General features: G+C 44.8%; 1 protein-coding gene across 3 annotated transcripts in view; it reads left to right on the forward strand.

Moving 5' to 3' along the window:
* Positions 1 to 19,125, forward strand: part of JPH1 (junctophilin 1) — a 113,545-nt gene that overhangs the window by 60,267 nt on the left and 34,153 nt on the right. For all 3 annotated transcript variants that reach the window (XR_012638014.1, XM_074944219.1, XM_074944220.1), the window contains one exon: positions 8,739 to 8,857. Coding sequence is in view for 2 of the 3 variants with exons in the window: in XM_074944219.1 (XP_074800320.1) it covers positions 8,739 to 8,857 (119 nt within the window). In the remaining variant the exon portion in view is untranslated. The remainder of the gene's footprint in view (positions 1 to 8,738; positions 8,858 to 19,125) is intronic.

The following is a 19,125-nucleotide window of genomic DNA, read 5'->3' on the forward strand; positions in this document are numbered from 1 at the left end:
TAGCACTGCTTGTCTGACCTGTAACCTTTCATCCTGGAAAGTACAGAAACCAAAATTACAGCTAGGAAACATGGTGCCATGATGCCTTTCTTCCAAAAGGTATTGTAATAACAGAGAGCAAGCAAGCAAGCAGGGGGATTGATCAAAACAGCATCTTTTGGTAAGCAGTACATAAATTAATATGCATCATTGGAGTAAAGGATGTGGAGAGAGTGGAATAGTCCTGTTGCGTCTTATTACAATAAATTACAAACCCAGTCACTTAATATATAACTAGAATCATTCATTAGAGCTGAAATGACCAGAAATAGCTGTAGAGAGTAGAGAGATAGCATTAGCTCTGAACATTAACAAGTGATACAGACAAGTGTCCCTTGTAGAGTTATTGGGTCAATTTCATCCAAAGACCATCAGGAGAAAGTGGGTGTAACTTCCACAGAAGTCTCCAGGATAAATTCTTAAACTGAGAATGACCGGCATGCCAGTGTAAGGAGCGAAGTAGGGCAACATGTACTGTGTTAGCATTAAAAGGGCCAGATTATTCAAACCTGGGTGCTTAAAATTGAGCACCATATTCCAGCATTGTGGATCCCACTGAAGGTGTGCACATGAGGCACACCTGAGGTGGTGTTATTTTTAATATCAGTGTGCCCTGTGCTGTCTCGTACTCTCACATGAGGACATAAAGGGCAGGGCAACCCTTCCTCAGTTCCCTTTTACAGTCTGTGGCAGTCAGACAGAACCTGACAAGCATCCAACAGACTAGTTCTTAGCTCTTAGTTTCAGGCTGAACTTCAAAACCTTCCAAAGTCTCTAGAACTACTTTCGATCTCCTACATTCAACCACTGTTAACTAATCTGTCATCTCTGGACTGAACTCTTCTTGTCAGACCTCCCCTTACAGGGCTCTTTAGTATGGCAGGCTTGAAACCTGGGAGCTTCAAGCCCTGACTATCCAGCAATGGACTAATCCCCCCTAAAGGCGGCACACAGTAGGTATTACTTCTGGGGAAATCACATATTCCAAGCAACTCGTTGTTCTCTGCTAGAAGCATTCAGGTCACAAGGCTGAAATTGGTTCTTCTGAAACAGTCCATGAAGGTTGTGTCAGACCCCAAGGACACGAGTTTCAGAATCCTGCTAGTGGACAAGCCAACGCCCTATCAAGCAGACAGGTGATGCTTAAGACTAGTGGAGAAGATGGTGCCAAGGAAAGGATGGTGCCAAGGATGGTGCCAAGGTGCTGATGTCTTCACTAGCACCGATGCCAAATACATTGCAAAAATAATAAAATACAATGCAATCTGCAATAAATAAAACTCTCCTACTAATTTAGCAGTGATTGTATTACAGCATAGACAGGGACAGCTCCATTTTCCCATTGGGGCGGGTTTGCATCACTAGCAAAACAAAGCCCCCTTAAAGCTGGCTTAAACAAAACAAGCTTTCAAACTTCACACCTTCACAGTTGATCTGAGGAAAACCTCCGTGCCTCTCTCACTAACATAAGTTGGTCCAATAAAAGATATTACTTCACCCGCCTTGTTTCTCTCGTATCCTGTGACCATCAGGGCTACAACAACACTGCATACAACAATGTAGGTTCAATTTAGAACAGCCAACTGAATTTGTCACAAATCCAGTTTTTCCATTTGTTTCATGTTAGCTAGTTTTTGGTGTAGTTAACTTCACCTGCTTTGTGTCTGAAACATTCTGGCATTATACCCAAATGCCAGTTTCCTGTATTCTATCAGGGTAAATTTAGATATTTGCAAATGAAAGCGCCATCAAAGCCTATTGTTTTTGCTTGTTTCCAGTGTTCAGTCTCATGATCTTTAACATATCATAATGTGAGCAGCTTGATTCATCTGTGCCTGGGTGTATGCCATGTGCAGTCTGTCACCCCTGCACCTGAGGACCTACCCCCACGGGAGAGCTTAGACCCTTTGCTACCTTTGAGAGACTCAAACCTCAGCTGTTCAAATACTACTAGTATCTAACTTACCAAATTGACTTGTACATTTCAAGCATTGCTCTCACTAGATGTACTGAGTAAGATACGTTTGAACTAAAAAAACTGATATGGTAACTGTAAAGTACAGAAAAACAAATGGGGGGGAGGGGTTATTAACCTCTTTCTAGGCATTTTGTACCTGACTAAGGAACGTGAATGAGCGCAGAAAAGGAAAGGTTAAATTCAGAGTAATTCACAATCAATTTAGTGTGGAATTTAAGACAACTCAATAAGGGACATGAACTGCAAAAAGATGATTTCTTTTAAAAAAAAAAAAAAATCTGTTGAAGTCCTTAAGATTTTAAACAGAGAGATACTGAAGAACTTTTGAAAAGACTTCAGCGGGACTAAGATCTCTATAGATTTTAGCCTTTTGAATAATATGAATTCATAATGTCAATGTGTCCATTATTTAAACAAATGTTAGCTACTCTTTCCTTTCCAGGGCTCTGAACATCCATATTAGTCCTATAAATTCTCTAATTATGTCTCACAATGGGTTGTTTTGGGTCTCACAATGGGTCTGCCTCTATTGTACACTCTATTCCTTAACGTCCACCCCACAACTATCTCAGCTCATGTGCTGTGTTGTTTTGCAGTGTGTCCTATCTATCAACATTTGCTATTAGGATTTCATTGCATGCTGTTTTTATTCTGAGCAACGACCAGTGCTGGAATATATTTACGTTCCATAGCTATGTGAAGCGAAAGGTGGCAAATGAGCATGATGCCTCCATGTAATCCAACTGTAGTTTTTTTCTTTAAAGTAAGCCTTTGTATATTGATATTTTTGCTTACATCATGTACATCTATGGAATTCAGACTATTCAATTATATCAGAAGTGTAATCAAATGAGACCATGATGAGTATCAAAGTCTCCTGTTAAAAATCCACGACATACTCTTAACAGTATTTTTGAATACTGCATTTAGACATCTCATACTGCAAAACTAATAAAAATAGCAAAATATTTCTGATATATTTCAGGTGGATAAAAATCAATTTAAAAAAAATTAAAAATTAGTTTTTTTAAAATCCGATTATTTTGATTTAAATTAAATACAGGTTTTTGGTTTTTTAAATAAACCAGTTACAATTTATTTATTTGAAATGGACATCCTATGTTAAGACCAAAGCTGCTTATAATCTATTAATCATTTAAATGAATCGCAAAAAAATAATAATTATGCAGTACTTATTTGCTATCAAGTTTAAGTCAAACCACTGAACTGGTGGAAATCACTGGCTAAGCACCCGGAACGGGAGCTTGTTGAAGTGCTAAACCAGATTTTGCCAGCAGTAGCCTCATCTGCACGTGCAGAGAGAATATTTTCTTCATTTCACTTTATTCAGCTAGCTAAATCAAAGTTAAGAAACCAATTTGGAGTTGAAAAAGCAGAAAAGCTTGTTTTCCTCTTCCAATCTGTGAATAAAAACTAGGTGTGAAGAGTGAGCTCTGCTAGTTCTAAAATCTTAAAGGACACAGTGACCAGAAACAATTCACTAACTATAGATAATGCTTCCTTTATTTAATAAATAAGTTAGTTTTAAATGCAAAAAATAAAAATTTTGATAAAAGAAGAAAGCTTGTATCCAGCATACTTAAGTTTTATTTAATTAAAAAATGCTGGTTTTCTGTATTTAGTTTAATTGCATTTCTATCCAAATAAAGCCTGACATAAATCACAAATAAAAAAATATAATAAGAAATGCATCATACACCATTTTCTTACATAGTAAAACATTTTTAAAAATCAGACTGTTATGCCATATAATTGCTTAAATAAAGATGTATAAGAATAAAGAAGCACCAAATTTAATAAAAGCTATATTTAGTTGCAAATCAACATGTTTTAATGGTTACCAACCAGTGAAAATCAACCTTAATAACTAAAGTACAAATGCAATTAAAATCAATTATTTAAATCAAAGTTTTCTTCTTTAAATCATTATCAAAATTGGTGATTAAATCAATCCACCCTTGTATATTTGCACATTACACAAATAATGCAGATTTATTTTTCACACAATTGGCCTAAATCCTTGGCATCTGAAGTGTGCTCTAACTGGTCAAGTTATTAGTGTAAAATTTAATTTGTTCTAATAATCAGCCTCAGGTGAAGGGAGCACAAATATACAACATGTACACTGTCTATTTGACTGTAACATCATATGAGAATAGTTCACTTCTCAGGCATGTGTAACACTGCAGACTTTTATGCCCTAAAAGTTAAATGGATTATTCTAGTGGACCAGATTCCACCATAGAGGAGATGGGAGGTATGGACCCTTCTTAGGTACTTTTCTTAAGTGATTTGTCTGAATGAATCCATCCATGGGCAGATCTAGTTGAAGGTTTTCTAACTAAAAGCTGGGGGAAGGGAGTATTCCCCTCCCCCCCCCCCCAGAATTGCCATTTTTTTTTGTTTTACAATTGTTTTTTGAAATACAAAAACAAGTTCTCAAATGATAAATTTCAATGATCATTTTGATAACATTTTGAAAAAATATTGAACTTCCTCACTGATGCAAAGCTCTTACATATAAGACTCCATGAGTAATACTTTCTTTCATTTCCAGTTGCTTAGGAGAGTCTGTCTCATCTTGTCAGACAGTGTTCGGTCATCAGTTATACACACCTTTGTCACCTCCTGTCTGGATTAAAGTTATTCGGTCTACCTGGGCATGGAGCCATCAACCCTTTGGTAACTCCATATAGCAGAATATGCTTTTTTTTAAAAAAAAAAAAAAAAAAAAAAAATCCTACCATAACAAAACACTGCTCTGCCTGCACATTTTTCCCATTGGGAGAGAACAGATCATGCATGATAGATGTTAATCACGTCACTTAATGCTCTATTGGAAGGTACTCAGATACTATGGTAATGAGGTTAGTATGACAACCTCTGTAGAATAGCTTAAGTGCGTTGTAACGTCAGAAAAATATGTAAAAATAACATGTAAGTGATTGATTCCCTTAACATTTCATTTCGTCATTCATCATGACCCTCACACCTTGCAATTTGTGGATGTACTGTTGATTTCTATGGGAGTTTTGTTTACACAGAGCTTTGCAGCATTGGGCACTAAATGGGTAAAAGGAAAAAAGCAAAAGTTAAAAAGGTTCTTCCGTGAAAAGAGGAAATTAGTGAGAGCAGGCCCTACTGTTATTGACCACACAGAACTCTGAGCTCTAAGCTTGGCATTTGTTTTTCCAAAGATTGTAATTAGAAAGAGAATAATAAGAACAAGAATAATAACAAGAAAGTGATGTTACTCATTATTTAGGAGAATCAAGAAACAGCTTGAAAGCAATTAGGAGGAGCCACATGATTGATAAAGAGCACAGGTTCATTAAGAACAGATTAAGTCAGACATACGAGATCAGAGGTGGCAAACTACAGTCCCCGGGCTACATCCGGCGCACGGGACTGTCCTGCCCGGCCCTTGAGCTACTGGCTGGGGAGGCTAGCCCCTGTCCCCTTCCCCCGCAGCCTCAGCTCACCATGTCGCCAGCACTCTGGGCGGCGGGGCTGTGAGCTCCTACCGGGCAGCAGCCCTCCATACAGGTTCGGAACCCCAATGTGGCTCTTAAGCCAAAAATGTTGCCCACCCCTGTGCTATCTGGTTACTAAGAATATTATAGTGTTTATTCAAAAATTTCTGATAGATGGAAAACAGAATAATTAATGGTTTGCCTTATACTGGGGAGAAAGCTGATTACTAGAAAGGTTTGTTTTGAGATCAGTATCTTTAATAATGTGCTGGAGAAGTACAGTAAATTGTACATTGATCACATTTACAGATGACCCTCAACTACCAGGTATTGTAAACATACAGGAGGATACTGTGGAGAAATAAGACAATGGAGAGTTTTAAATGGAATTTAAATTGAGATAAATGTTTTACTGTATGCTTTGGATCCCTAATAGCTGATGCATGGAAGACATATGGCACATTTAGGATTAGTGCAGAATGCCAATTAATGTTGCTTAAGCTTTTCAGCCCACAGTACACCTCGTTTAAGTCACTTTTCAGGTATAAGCAGATGGACATCTGTAGGATTGTACCAATGGGACTGATTTTGAAAAGCCTCTGATTTTGTGCCCACAGTTCTGTGGGTGTAACTGATGTCATTTAGATATTTAACTACCCTAGTGAATCAAAAAAGCAAGAATACATCTAATGGCATTAGTTGCACCCACAGTTTAGAAAGCCAAGGCTTCTTTCAAACTGAAACCCTTTGATTTAAATCCAAATATAATTTGTAATAAAAGCAAGTACAGTAAAACTGAACTATTGACATTATAAAGAGAATGATGATCAGTTGTTCTCCATGTCAACTGCAGCAACAGAGATTTACTTTATATATTAGGAAAAACTTTCTAACTATAAGGATAGTTAAACACTGGAATAGGCTTCCAAGGGAGGTTGTAGAATCTCTATCATTGTGAGGTTTTAAGAACAGGTTAGACAAACACCTGTCAGGGATTCTCAGGTCCTGCCTCAGTGCAGGGGGCTAGACTAGATGGCCTTTGAAGTTCCTTCCAGCCCTACATTTCTGTGATTTCCTTGACTTCCCCAATATGCAAACTGTAGATATTTAGGGGGCCTCAGGTCTAGGAACAGTCACAGAGTATATAATATATGCTCATTTCTATAGATCTATATTTATTGTACAAGAGGACTGTAGTTCGACTGCCACTGGAATAGCTTAATTAATCCTCTTTAATGATTGCGTTTTAGGAAACATTTTGGCCTCAGATGTTTACAAGGACAGCTTTCTATTAGACTAAAGAGCCCTGTACTAATAGGCAAAGGCATGAGCAAGATCCAGCATCTGGAAACCAGACTATATATAAGCCACACATTTGTAACAGTGAGGATAATTAACAATTAGAACAATTTACCTAGGGATGTGTTAGATATTCCATCACTTCAAGTTTTTAAATCAAATGTGGGTGTCTTTCTAAAGAGTACACTCTAGCTGATCCAGAAATAACAGGCTTGATACAGGAATTGCCAAGTGAATGTCCATGAATGGCATTACACAGAAGGTCAAAGTAGATGATCATAATGGTCACCGTGGTCTTAAAATCGATGCCACTAGTTTCTATGAACTTCCATACCAACAGTGGTAGTGTCTTTAATTCTTTTCAGAAGGTTTTTTTATTCATACATATTGCCATATTAGACACACAAATACCATAGTTACTCATTTATCTAGCTTGTTTATTTATTTATACTATAATTACATTTTTGTAGTAAATAAGCAACATTATTTTTTATCATGGGCACTACTAAACTCTTCGGTTACCTGCAGGAGGGGGGAGGTTGAGTTCAGGATGTTGTCTTCATTTGCCTACATCAGGGGTGGCCAACCTGAGCCTGAGAAGGAGCCAGAATTTACCGATGTACATTGCCAAAGAGCCACTGTAATTCGTCAACAGCCCCCCATTAGCTCCCCTACCCTGCTCCCAGCGCCTCCCCCTCCCTCCCCACACCTCCCAATCAGCTGTTTTGTGGCATACAGGAGTCTGGGGGTGGGGGGGGAGAAGCAAGGGCATGGCAGGCTCAGGGGAGGGCATGAGAAGGGGTGGAGTCGGGGCAGGGCCTGTGGCAGAGCTAGGGGTTGAGCAGGGAGCACCCCCCAGCACATTGGAAAGTTGGTGCCTGTAGCTCCAGCCCCGGAGTCGCTGCATATTAACTTTTGAAGAGCTGCATGTGGCCACCCCGGCCTACATAGTGATTACACTAGCTGAATATAATTCATTATTTTGCAAAGCACTTCAAGATATCTTAAATGTAAAAGGAGTTATATAAAAGAAAATTACATTCTGTACAATTATAGTTGGTATAATCTGGATGACATCCCATGTACTTGGAGGTGGATATTTTTCTAGTTCTAATAATTTTGGTTTGTAAAGCTGTTTGTGGTTGCTGAAATATTGGGGGAAGTTTTATCAGGATTCTCTGACTGCATTAATGATTTTTTTCTCGATCTCTTTTCCATTATGGTACTTTTGTACCTGTATGATCAGTTATGTCCTCTGTCAAAGCCAGTTACATTTTTTTAATTTTGCAAAGTGAAGAACGTGGGTGTTCTGTAAAAAGCCCTTTAGCATCTATTAGGAACAGTTTATTTTAGATCTCTAAACTTTGCAACACCAAGGCTTAAACTGGCATCTATTTATAAATTTGCATGATATTTTCATCAAAAGTAAATGTATGCAATCATTATATTGTATTTGCTTGTATTGCCATCTTTCTTCATAAATGAATACAAATTTGCTTGTTTGAGTTCACTGGTAAGAAAACCTTGCAACTGATCAGCTTTGTCTTCGCATGATGCCACCTTTTAAGGCTGGGCCATATTTCCTACTGACTGTACTTCATTAAAACCACCTTTATACAAATTTCAGCTCAGCAGACTGAAGAAAAATCCCCCAAAGCATCAAACAAAGATATTTTCCATTCACTTCCAAACTAGACTGATTATAGCAGACCAATAATTGTCCCAATATTATTTTGTGTAGACTTCATGGGTCATGATAACTTGTATGAAGGTTTGCTGTTTTGCAGTTATTCACAATCAACAGGCATAATTTTCTGGCTATGCTTCATCATTTCTTTTTCAGAGACAATAATACTTTGCTCTCGGGTGTATTAATGCAACTAATAAAACGGCATCTGTGCATATAAACCCTTTTCTGCTCTGTATAGAACTGCACATGCAAGAGCTAAAGCTGATGCTGCGGATCAGGCTGCTCAGGCTGCTCGCCAGGAAAGTGATATTGCAAGAGCAGTTGCCAGAGAACTTTCACCAAGTTTCTACCAACCAGGTAAAATTTTGATTGGTTTGGTTTGGTTTGGTTTTGTTTGGGGGATATTTTCCTTTTTATATTTTTTAAAGAAAAGGGTTCTTTGTTAAATTAAAAAGTTCATCCCATTTTTAATTTAATCACTTACTCAGAAACCATAGTTGTGTGTAGGCAATGAAGAGCACTTATTGTTCAAGAGGGTTTTGTTTTTATTGTATTATCATTTGGTAGCAAATAGTGCTTCCTATAAAACCTTTCATTATTGAAGTGTCAGTGTCAAGATTTTATAGGAGTATGCTGTGTCTGAGCATCTCCCTTAAGTTTGAAGTTAGAGTAAGTCTTACTCTGTCTTTAGAGAACATAATACAACTGAATTTTCAGAGTTATTTCTATGCCATGTTCATTACAGGCCAAATCCTGAAATCATTACTGAATCTTGGGACGTCAATGACAGCTTTGCCTGAACTAAGAACTAAGTAAAAAACAGAGGGCTAGATTGTGCCTGAACCTTACACAAATGTGTTAGTCCCTGTATTCAAAGTATCACAGAAATTGCTCCACCTCAATTTCCCACCTGTAGATCTGCCCATTCACAGCACATATTCGTTGGCCATTTGGTGGAGAGGGGATAACAAGAAGACTGGAATGTTTACCATATATTAGGTGTCCTTCAACGGTTATTTAAAAAGTAATTGATGAAAATAAAAACAATTCAAAAACATGTAGACCAAAAAAGAACTTCAGTTCTTCTTCAAGTGCTCGTTCATGTCAATTCCATGTGCACAGTCATTGGTGATTTTTGCCTTAGCAGTATCCGTAGGGTCAGCGGTGGCACACCCCCCCCCCCCTTGAGTGCTGCGCTCATGCGTCGGAGTATCAGGCGCCACGCCCTCTCAGTTCCTTCTTACCGCCGTGGTGGTTAATTGGAACACCTTTGCTTGTATAGCAAGGGCTAGCAGTTTCATCTCTTCTGACACTGAGCCTTAGGGCCGTGTAAATAGTTGTTCATAGTAGTTAGTGGTAAGTAGTTGTTAAGTGTAGTTAGAAGTCAGAGTCCCATTGGGGACTTCACCCCAGACTGGGCATGCCCCGGTCTCTGGGGTTTAAGCCCTGCACGGACTGTAACAGGCCTATGCCTGTGAGTGCTCCCCACGGCAGCTGCCTCAAGTGCTTGAGGGAATCACATGTGAATCACAAGTGTTGTGTTTGTAAAACCTTTCGACTCAGGACTCAGAAAGAGCATGCTATTTGTTTGTGGGCTCTCCTCATAGAGGCTGCCCTCCGACTGGCTTCTGAGCCATCCCAGCCAGACTCGATCCCTGGTACCTCAGCCTCGGTGCACAGTGCACCCCCAGCACCACTCTCCGTTGCCGGTGCCCAAAAAGAAAACTAAGAAGCACGGCTCCCCAGCGCCAGGCAAAAAAGGCCATGGGGCATGGGGCAAAAGACCCAGTTCAGGCAGCCTGGCCACTCCGGAGCCATGTGGACGTGCCTCCCCAGTCAGGGCCCATAGCTCCTTAAAGGATCCACCACCAACTCCCAGGAGTAGTAAGGGACCCAAATTTGTGGCAACATCGACACCTTCCCAAGCTCCCCCTGGCGCCAAGAGAGCAGAGGCCTCTGCCCATGCTGTCGGCACCGCGTGTGCCACAGGACGCAGCAAAGGCTCCCTACGAGGGCAAGCCAGCCTCCAAGACCCCCCCAGAGGACAATGGAGGGCCGCTGATCCCCCTGAGCCAAGATAGCGCTCTCCATCTCTGTGCCGCAGATCTCCAGCGTCGCAGCCCAGATCCTCTGGGGCTCGCCCTTGGTCACCGGCAGTGCGTTCACGGTCCCCGCCATCTTGACACGGATCACCTAGGGGGAGGCGCCAGTCACCATACTACAGGCACTGTTTGCCCTGCCGCCAGTGTCCTCCTGGTGCAGATCTCTGTAGCCTGCCCCATTGGAGCACTGCAATACCAGTTCCCCCGGCACTGGCGAGACTCCACTGGCACAACTGGGCATCAGAGGCCACTCCACCTTGGCAGCACGGCCAGTGGCCGTATTGGAGTGCATGGGGCATGCCGGTGATGCCGATGCCCGCTTCGCACTGCTTATCTGCCACCACCTCAGAGCAACAGTTGACAGCACCAGGATCGGTGCATGAAATGCGCTCGGAGGTTGGGGTAGCGGAGACAGTACCCACCCCAAAACCCCACGGGGGATAATGTCCCGTGGCCTCCCCAGCTGTACAATCATCGTCTTGTCCCCGGACAAAGTGGATAGGGGACCCACAAGGGCCAGACTGCTGGACGATTTTAAGGAACACCAGGCCCTGCTTCGACAGGTGGCCAAGAACTTGGGCCTAGAGGTGGAGGAGATGGCTGAGCAAGAAGACACCTTGTTCAGTGTGCTCTCGGTCTCTACCCCTGCCGGTGTGACACTACCAGTGCATGACAGAGTCCTGAAAATTGCCCTCTGGCAAACCCCATCGTCCATCCCTCCCACCTCCAAAAGGGCCAAAAAGAAGTACTTAATCCTGGCCCAAGGATTTGAGTACCTATATACGCACCCACCTCTGGGCTCACTGGTCGTCTCTGCAGCCAACAAAAAGGACAAGCAGGGACACACCAGTTCAGTTCTCAGAAATAAAGAGGCCAAAAGACTGGACCTTTTCAAGAGGAAAATTTATTCAACAGCCAGCCTGCAATTCCAGGTGGTGAACCACCAGGCCTCTTGGGCAGGTACAGTTTTAACTTATGGGACTCCTGGCTTCAGACCACTGGCCTGTCCCAAGAAATGCAGACCTCAATCCAGGATCTCCCATTCGATGGGAAAGGTCTCTTTGCGGAGTAAACAGATGCGAGGCTCCATGTGTTAAAGCAGTGGTCTCCAAACTGGGGTGCGCAAGATGATCCCAGGGGGTGCACGGCAGCAGGAGCACCGCTGGACGGCACTCCACCGTTTTTTTCTTTGGTAGCAGCTCTTTGGTTTTTTTCTTTGGTAGCTTTTTTTTCTTTGGTAGTTTTTTTCTTTGGTAGCAGCATGTCCACAGCTGGTGTTCCCCTCTGGTGGCGCGTCTGCGGCAGGTCTTCCGGTCCTGTTCCATCGGCGGCACATTTGTGGCAGGTCTTCCAGTCTTTTTCCGTCAGCAGCGCATCTGCGGCAGGTCTTCCGGTCTTTGCCCTGGGGGTGCGCAAGCCAAAAAGTTTGGAGACCACTGTGTTAAAGGACATTTGGGCCACGCTTCACTTGCTGGGTATGCATATGCTGCAGTCTGCAAGGAAACAGTTCCAGCCGCCCCCACCACCAAGGCCTTGGCAGTCTTATCAGGGGTCTGCAAGGAGAAAGGATAGAGACATGAACTTGAGCTGTTGCCACCCTTCTTCCTCCCACTCACCCGCACAGCCCAGCCCGGCAAAGTATCCTGGGGGCCAGAAGTGCTCATTTTAAAGGTGTGCTCGAGAGCAACACCCCAGTCAGCTCCCCAGATCCACCTTGTTCTTTCCTCAAACATCTTTGTCCCTACCATTCGGCCTGGTTGCAGGTCACCTCAGACCGCTGAGTGCTGGACATAGTATCTCGGGGCTATACCCTGCAATTCTTGGCTGCACCTCCCTCCTACCTCCCACCCCCATCCCTCTTCAGGGACCCTTCTCACAAGGAATTCCTCGTTCAAGAGGTCAGAAACTTCCTGCGCTTTGGGGGGGGTGGGTGGAGGAGGAGGTCCCTCGGGACATGAAAGGAAAGGGGTTCTATTCCTAGTACTTCCTAATCCCAAAAGCAAAAGGGGGCCTCAGACCCATTCTGGACCTGCATCACCTCAACAAGTCTCTCAGGAAGTTGAAGTTTCACGTGGTCTCCCTGGCCTCCATCATGCCTTCCCTGGATCGGAGAGACTAGTACACCGCCCTCGACTTGAAGGACGCTTATTTCCAGATTCCAAGGTCACAGACGTTTCCTCTGTTTCATAGTGGACAGATGCCATTTTCAATTCACGGCACGGCCCTTTGGCCTCTCATCGGCCCAAAGGGTGTTCACAAAATGTATGGCGCCAGTGGCTGCTTACCTGAGATGGCAAGGGGTCCAGGTCTTCCCATATCTCGACAACTGGCTTATCAAGGGCAGATCTTGGGAACAAGTGCAGAGGAGCCTCGATTTGGTGCATTCCACCTGCTGCAACCTTGGCCTGTTAATAAACAAGAAAAAATCCACCTGAAGGCCAATACAACGAATACAGTTCATTGGGGCAGTTCCTTCCAGTAGCGCGTTTTCAAGTCATGTCGGACCTGATCTCCCATGTGAAGAACCACCCGCTCACCACCGCTCTCATCTGCTGCAGTTGTTGGGCCACGTGGCCGCACCCAAACTTGGCGGCACTGCACATGACCGCATGGCTACTGCATGGCTGAATGCGGACGAATAGGAACACTCGGCCTGGGTTCAGCAGGTCTTGTTGGGTAGCGGAACACCCCTCCACCAGCACGACTTGCCTCGCCAAGTGGAAAAGATTCATGGCTGGGCCTCGGAATGGCATGTCCGGGCCTCGCTGCAGGAGATCCTAGACTATCTGCAGCATCTCAAACTCCAAGGTTTATCCCTGACATTGATCAAGGTCCACCTGGACGCTATCTCAGCTTTCCACTTTCTGTTCCAAGTCAGGTCGATCTTTGCTCACGACATTATGGGCCGGTTTTTGAAAGGCCTGGAACATCTCTACCCACGCGTCCGGGATCCCGTCCTTCCCTGGGACCTGAATCTCGTGCTGTCGAGGCTCCTGGGGCCTCCCTTCGAGCCTTTGGCTTCCTCCTCTCTCCTGGAAGGTTTCATTCCTGGTTGCAATAAAGTCGGCCCGCAGGGTGTCTGAGATCAGGGTGGTTCAGAACCACCCTATATGGTCTTCTACAAGGATAAGATCCAGGTGCGACTGCACCCGGCGTTTCTGCCTAAAATAGTTTCCCAGTTTCATACGACACAGGGCAGGACATATACTTACTCATCTGCTTTCCAAAGCCTCATATGTCAGATGAGGAACGCAGGCTGCACTCCCTAAACGTCAGAAGTAGGCCTTCTACATAGATAGAACGAAGCCGTTCCATAAGTCAACGCAGTTGTTTGTGGCAGACAGAATGAAAAGTCGCCCAATGTCTGCTCAAAGGATTTCGTCGTGGACCACGGCCTGCATCTGCTGTGAGCTGGCAAAAGTTCCTCCGCCAGCAATCATGATGGCACTCTCGACTAGGGCACAAGTGTTGTCAGCGGCCTTGCTGGGCCAGGTGCCAATCCAAGAGATCTGTAGGACCACTAGCTGGTCGTCTGTCCACACGTTCATGTCTCATTATGCACTTACCCAGCAAACTCAAGACGACACTGGCTTTGACAGAGCAGTGCTGCAAGCTGCCTGACGATGAACTCTGAGCTCACCTCCATGGACACTGCTTGTGAGTCACCTAGAATGGAATCGACATGAGCAAGCACTCGAAGGAGAAAAACCACTTACCTACCTTTTCGTAACTGTTCTTTAAGATGTGTTGCTCATGTCCATTCCGTTACCCGCTCCCCTGCCCTCTATCGGAGTTACCGGCAAGAAGGAACTGAGAGGGCGTAGGGCCAGCAGCGCCAGATATACTGACACATGAGCTAGGGATGTAAAAGTTTAACCGGGTAATCGATAAGCATTAAGCTTTTCTGTTAACGATTAAATTCTGCCGGGGTCCTGGCTGCCAACCCCGTGCACCTGGTTGTCGTCTGCTGCCTGTGCCATGCATCCTGGCAGCCAGGACCTGGCAGAGGTCCTGGCAGCCAGGACCTTGGGCGCGGGTTGGCAGCCAGGATCCCGGGTGTGGGGCCAGCAGCGGAGCTCCGCGTAAAACGTTAAAGTGCTGCAACACCTCCGCTGCCCCACATTCCTAGTTCCCCGGTTAAACGTTTAACCGTGTAACCGATAGAATTTTAATCAGATACACGGTTATTGTTTTTACACATTATTTATGTCCCTAGCATGAGCATGGCACTCAAGGGGGCACCACAGCCGATCCTATCGGATACCGCTAAGGCAAAAATCTCCGACAGCCACGCACATGGGCGCATGCACACCTAGAATGGAATGAACATGAGCAGCACATCGTGAAGAACAACAGATACGAAATGGTGGATAACAGATTTTTATCTAGTGTTAATATGTATTTTCAGAATATTATCTGGTCTCTTACCTGTCCAATAAGAACATTACAGCCATACTCGGTCAGATCAGTGGTCCATCTAGCCCAGTATCCTGTCTCTGACAGCGGCCAGTGCCAGATGATTCAGAGGGAATGTACAGAACAAAGTAATTTCATGTGATCCACCCCGTCTTTCAATCCCAGTTTCTGGCAGTTCGTAGATTCATAGATACTAAGATCAGAAGGGACCATTACGATCATCTAGTCTGACCTCCTGCACAACGCAGGCCACAGAATCTCACCCACCCACTCCTGCAAAAAAACCTCTCACCTATGTCTGAGCTATTGAAGTCCTCAAATCATGGTTTAAAGACTTCAGTTGGAGGTTTAGGGACACTTGGAGCATAGGGTCATGTCCCTGCCCATCTAGGCTAAAAGTCATTGATGTACCTATTCTCCATGAACTTATTCTTTGTGAATCCAGTCATACATTTGGCCTTCACAACGTCCCCCTGACACAGGTTCCGTAGGTTGACTGTGTGTTGTGTGAAGTACTTCCTTTTGTTTGTTTTAAACCTGCTGCCTGTTAATTTCATCGGATGACCCCCTAGTTCTTGTGTTATGTGAAGTGGTAAATAATACTTCCCTGTTCACTTTCTCCTTACTATTAATGATTTTATAGACCTCTATCATATTCCTCCTTAGTCAAGAGTTACAGCTCTTCGATTATCTTTCTAGGGCAGAGGTCCCAAAAATTTTAACCTCATGCCCCAACTTACTCCTGTCCGCCCTTCCCCTCCCCCTCGCTTCCCTCCTGGCAGAGCCGGGAGCAGAGCCTCGGCTCCGGAAGGCTGTGACACAGACAGGGGTAAAGAGGCTGAGGCTGGGGCCACGGCAGGCGCGGGGCCAAGCCTCAGCCGCGCCCCCCCGAATGTTCCTCCATGCCCCACAGTTTGGGGACCTCTGTTCTAGGGCTTGTCTTCACTCGCAGGTTAACACAAATTATAGCTCAATTTTCCTAGTAACTTGTCCCGCTATCAAGACAAAAAACCCTCCTCCCTCATTTATGGGATATGGTTGAAATCACATGAGTTAGCTAACATGGTTCAGGGAGTAAGGCAGACCTCAAGTGAGCTTCCCATTCAAGGTATCTGTAGTATGTTGTAACCGTTGAAGGCCACGAGTTCTTCAGTGCCTTCCCACAATCTCCCAGCGCCCTCACCCTGTGACCTTTTCTTACCATCAACCTATTCCCTCTTTCCTTACCAAAAGTCACCAACCACTGGAAATAAGGCAGCTTAGCATCCTGGCTCCATAGTTGTATGTGCCTTCCAGTACCTGCAACTACACTCATTTCCAGACCATAAGCTCAGAACAATTTCTGGGATATATGTGCTGAGACAATACATGGGAAACCACACATTTCATGATCTTCTGAAATTTTATTTTAAAATGAGTTTATTTTTTTGTCTCAGCATGCTTTATTCTTATAGTCTTGGAACTTAACTTTTTTTTTTGCAGCCTGAGCCAAAGCAAAGAAATTCATTATTACATCTCAAACTACAGTACATCCACATGATTATAATGAGCAGTTTTGTTTTGACAAAACCTTTCTAGTTTACGTTTATATATAATACAGGATGCACTATCCCTATTTCTACCCTACTTGTGTGTGTATTTTCCTAAGATCAGTATATGGTCACATCCTGGAAGTGATCCCAATGATTTCAAATGTTGCAGTAAAGGCGTGTATCTAGGACAGTGGTCTCCAACCTTTTTATGTCTAAGATCACTTTTTGAATTTAAGGTCAACCCAGGATCTACCCCGCTCCTTCCCCAAAGCCTTGCCCCGCTCATTCCATCCCCCCTCTCTCCGTCGCTTACTCTTCCCCACCCTCACTCACTTTCACTGGGCTGTGATGGGGTTGGGGTTCGGGAAGGGGTGCGGCGCTGGGATGGGGCCAAGGGATTCGCAGTGTCGGAGGAGGCTCTGGGCTGAGCCTGGGGCAGGGGATTGGGGTGCAGGGAGGGGCAGGGTGCTGGCTCTGGGAGGGGGGTCAGAGCTGGGGCAGGGGTTTGTGGTGCAGGAGCGGGTACAGGGTGCTGACTCTGAGGCGGGGTCAGGGCTTTGGCAGGGGCTTGGGGTGCAGGAGGGGGTATGGGGTGCTGTCTCTGGGAGGAGGGTCAGGGCTGGGGCAGGGGCGTTGGGGTGCTGGCTTGGGGGGAGGGTCAGGGCTGGGGCAGGGGGTTTGGGGTGCTGGCTTGGGAGGAGGGTCAGGGCTGGGGTAGGGGCTTGGTGCAGGAGGGGGTCAGGGGTGCAAGCTCTGGGAGGGTGTTTGGGTGCAGGAGAAGGCTGCAGTGCCACCTGGGAGCTGCCCGTAGTAAGTGCCACCCAGCGGGAGGCCGCACCCCAGCCCCTAGCCCTGAGCCCCCTCCTGGAGCCAGCACCCCATACCCTGCACCCCAACTCCATACCCCAGCCCTGACTCCCCCTCCCAGAGCCAGCACCCCGCACTCTCTCCTGTACCACAACATCCCTGCCTACCCCGGCCCCGCACCACTCCCAGAAAGGGCCAACATGCCTCTGCAGCCCCTGAGAGGGGGCGTGGGGCACATGGATCTGCACGCTTGCCCCTCTCTGCAGGCACGGCCCCAAAGCTTCCATTGGCCACAGTTCCCCATTCCTAGCCAATGGGAGCTGCAGGGGCAGTGCTTGCAGGCAGGAGCAGCATGCCCAGGCCCCCTCCCCACCCCACGGCCACAGGGGCGTGCTGGCCGCTTCTGGAAGTGGCGTGGGGCTGCAGAAGGCAGGGAGCTGGCCTTAGCAGCAGCCCCGCTACACCACTGGAGATTGCAATCAACTGGGAGAGTCCCCAGGATCAAGCAGTCGATCGCGGTCAGTGGGTTGGTGACCACTGATCTAGGAGAATCACTGATTTAAACACAGTACAGTCTTTCACATGAACAATTTAGGTAAGCAGTTTTGTCTCTTTAAAGTACAAAGTGACATTAATTTAACTGTTATGTAACTATTTATTAGCTTACGGACTTCAAAATCAATGAAAGGTCAAATAATGATTTAAATTTGATTTTCTAAGTTTCTTTTATAATTGTTAATTTTGGATTATATACTGGTATATGTAAAGCAAACAAGTGTAGAAAGGCATATGGACAGAGAAAAAGTAATCTAAATTTTGAACACAATCACACATCATGGGTTCAGAGTAAAGTCAGAGAACCAAATCTCTTGAAAGGACTGCATTTCTTTGAATATATATACGTGCTTTAAATTTTTAGTAGGCTTTGATTTGCTCAAGCTGTTTGGTCACATCCAATAATCATAACAGTAATATTTTTGAATAGGCCCAGTTAATACCTCTCCATGAGTGAGTAAGGTAAGAACTTGGAAACAGGGACCTTGTCAAAATTAAATAGGTTAGAGGAGGATAATAGGGAGTATGGAAGCCTACAGAAAGAGCGGTGTTAGAAGCTCCCAAGATTGGGAGACAGAAGGGGCCCTCATAGCCAAACAGTAAATGCTAAAGTGTGTCAGTGTGAATCCTGGCCCCCTGGACAAGGATTCTATCAGCCTGAGATCATAGAATCATAGAATATCAGGGTTGGAAGGGACCTCAGGAGGTCATCTAGTCCAACCCCCACTAAATCATCTCAGCCAAGGCTTTGTCAAGCCTGACCTTAAAAGCTTCTAAGGAAGGAGATTCCACTACCTCCCTAGGTAACGCATTCCAGTGTTTCACCACCCTACTAGTGAAAAAGTTTTTCCTAATATCCAATCTAAGCCTCCCCCACTGCAACTTGAGACCATTACTCCTCGTTCTGTTCCTTTTCATTGCATACCTGGAGATCAAAAGTAATGTTATTTAACATGGCTTGATTTTGGTGTAAAGGGGTGTAAGAGGATCCATTTCTCATCAAGAAGAATTTCCATTTTACAACTGTTTTGTTCCAATTGTGTGGGGCAAATCTTGACCCCCTACTCCACAGGTGTAGAGACCCTCTGCAAAAGAACTCTTTCACCTTACTGTACAAGAGAAGGAAGGACAGTATGACACTAAACTGGGAGGAGTGGTAGATACGCTGGAGGGTAGGGATAGGATACAGAGGGACCTAGACAAATTGGAGGAT

Source organism: Natator depressus, chromosome 2 (assembly GCF_965152275.1).
Source record: "Natator depressus isolate rNatDep1 chromosome 2, rNatDep2.hap1, whole genome shotgun sequence".
Lineage (NCBI taxonomy): Eukaryota > Metazoa > Chordata > Testudines > Cheloniidae > Natator > Natator depressus.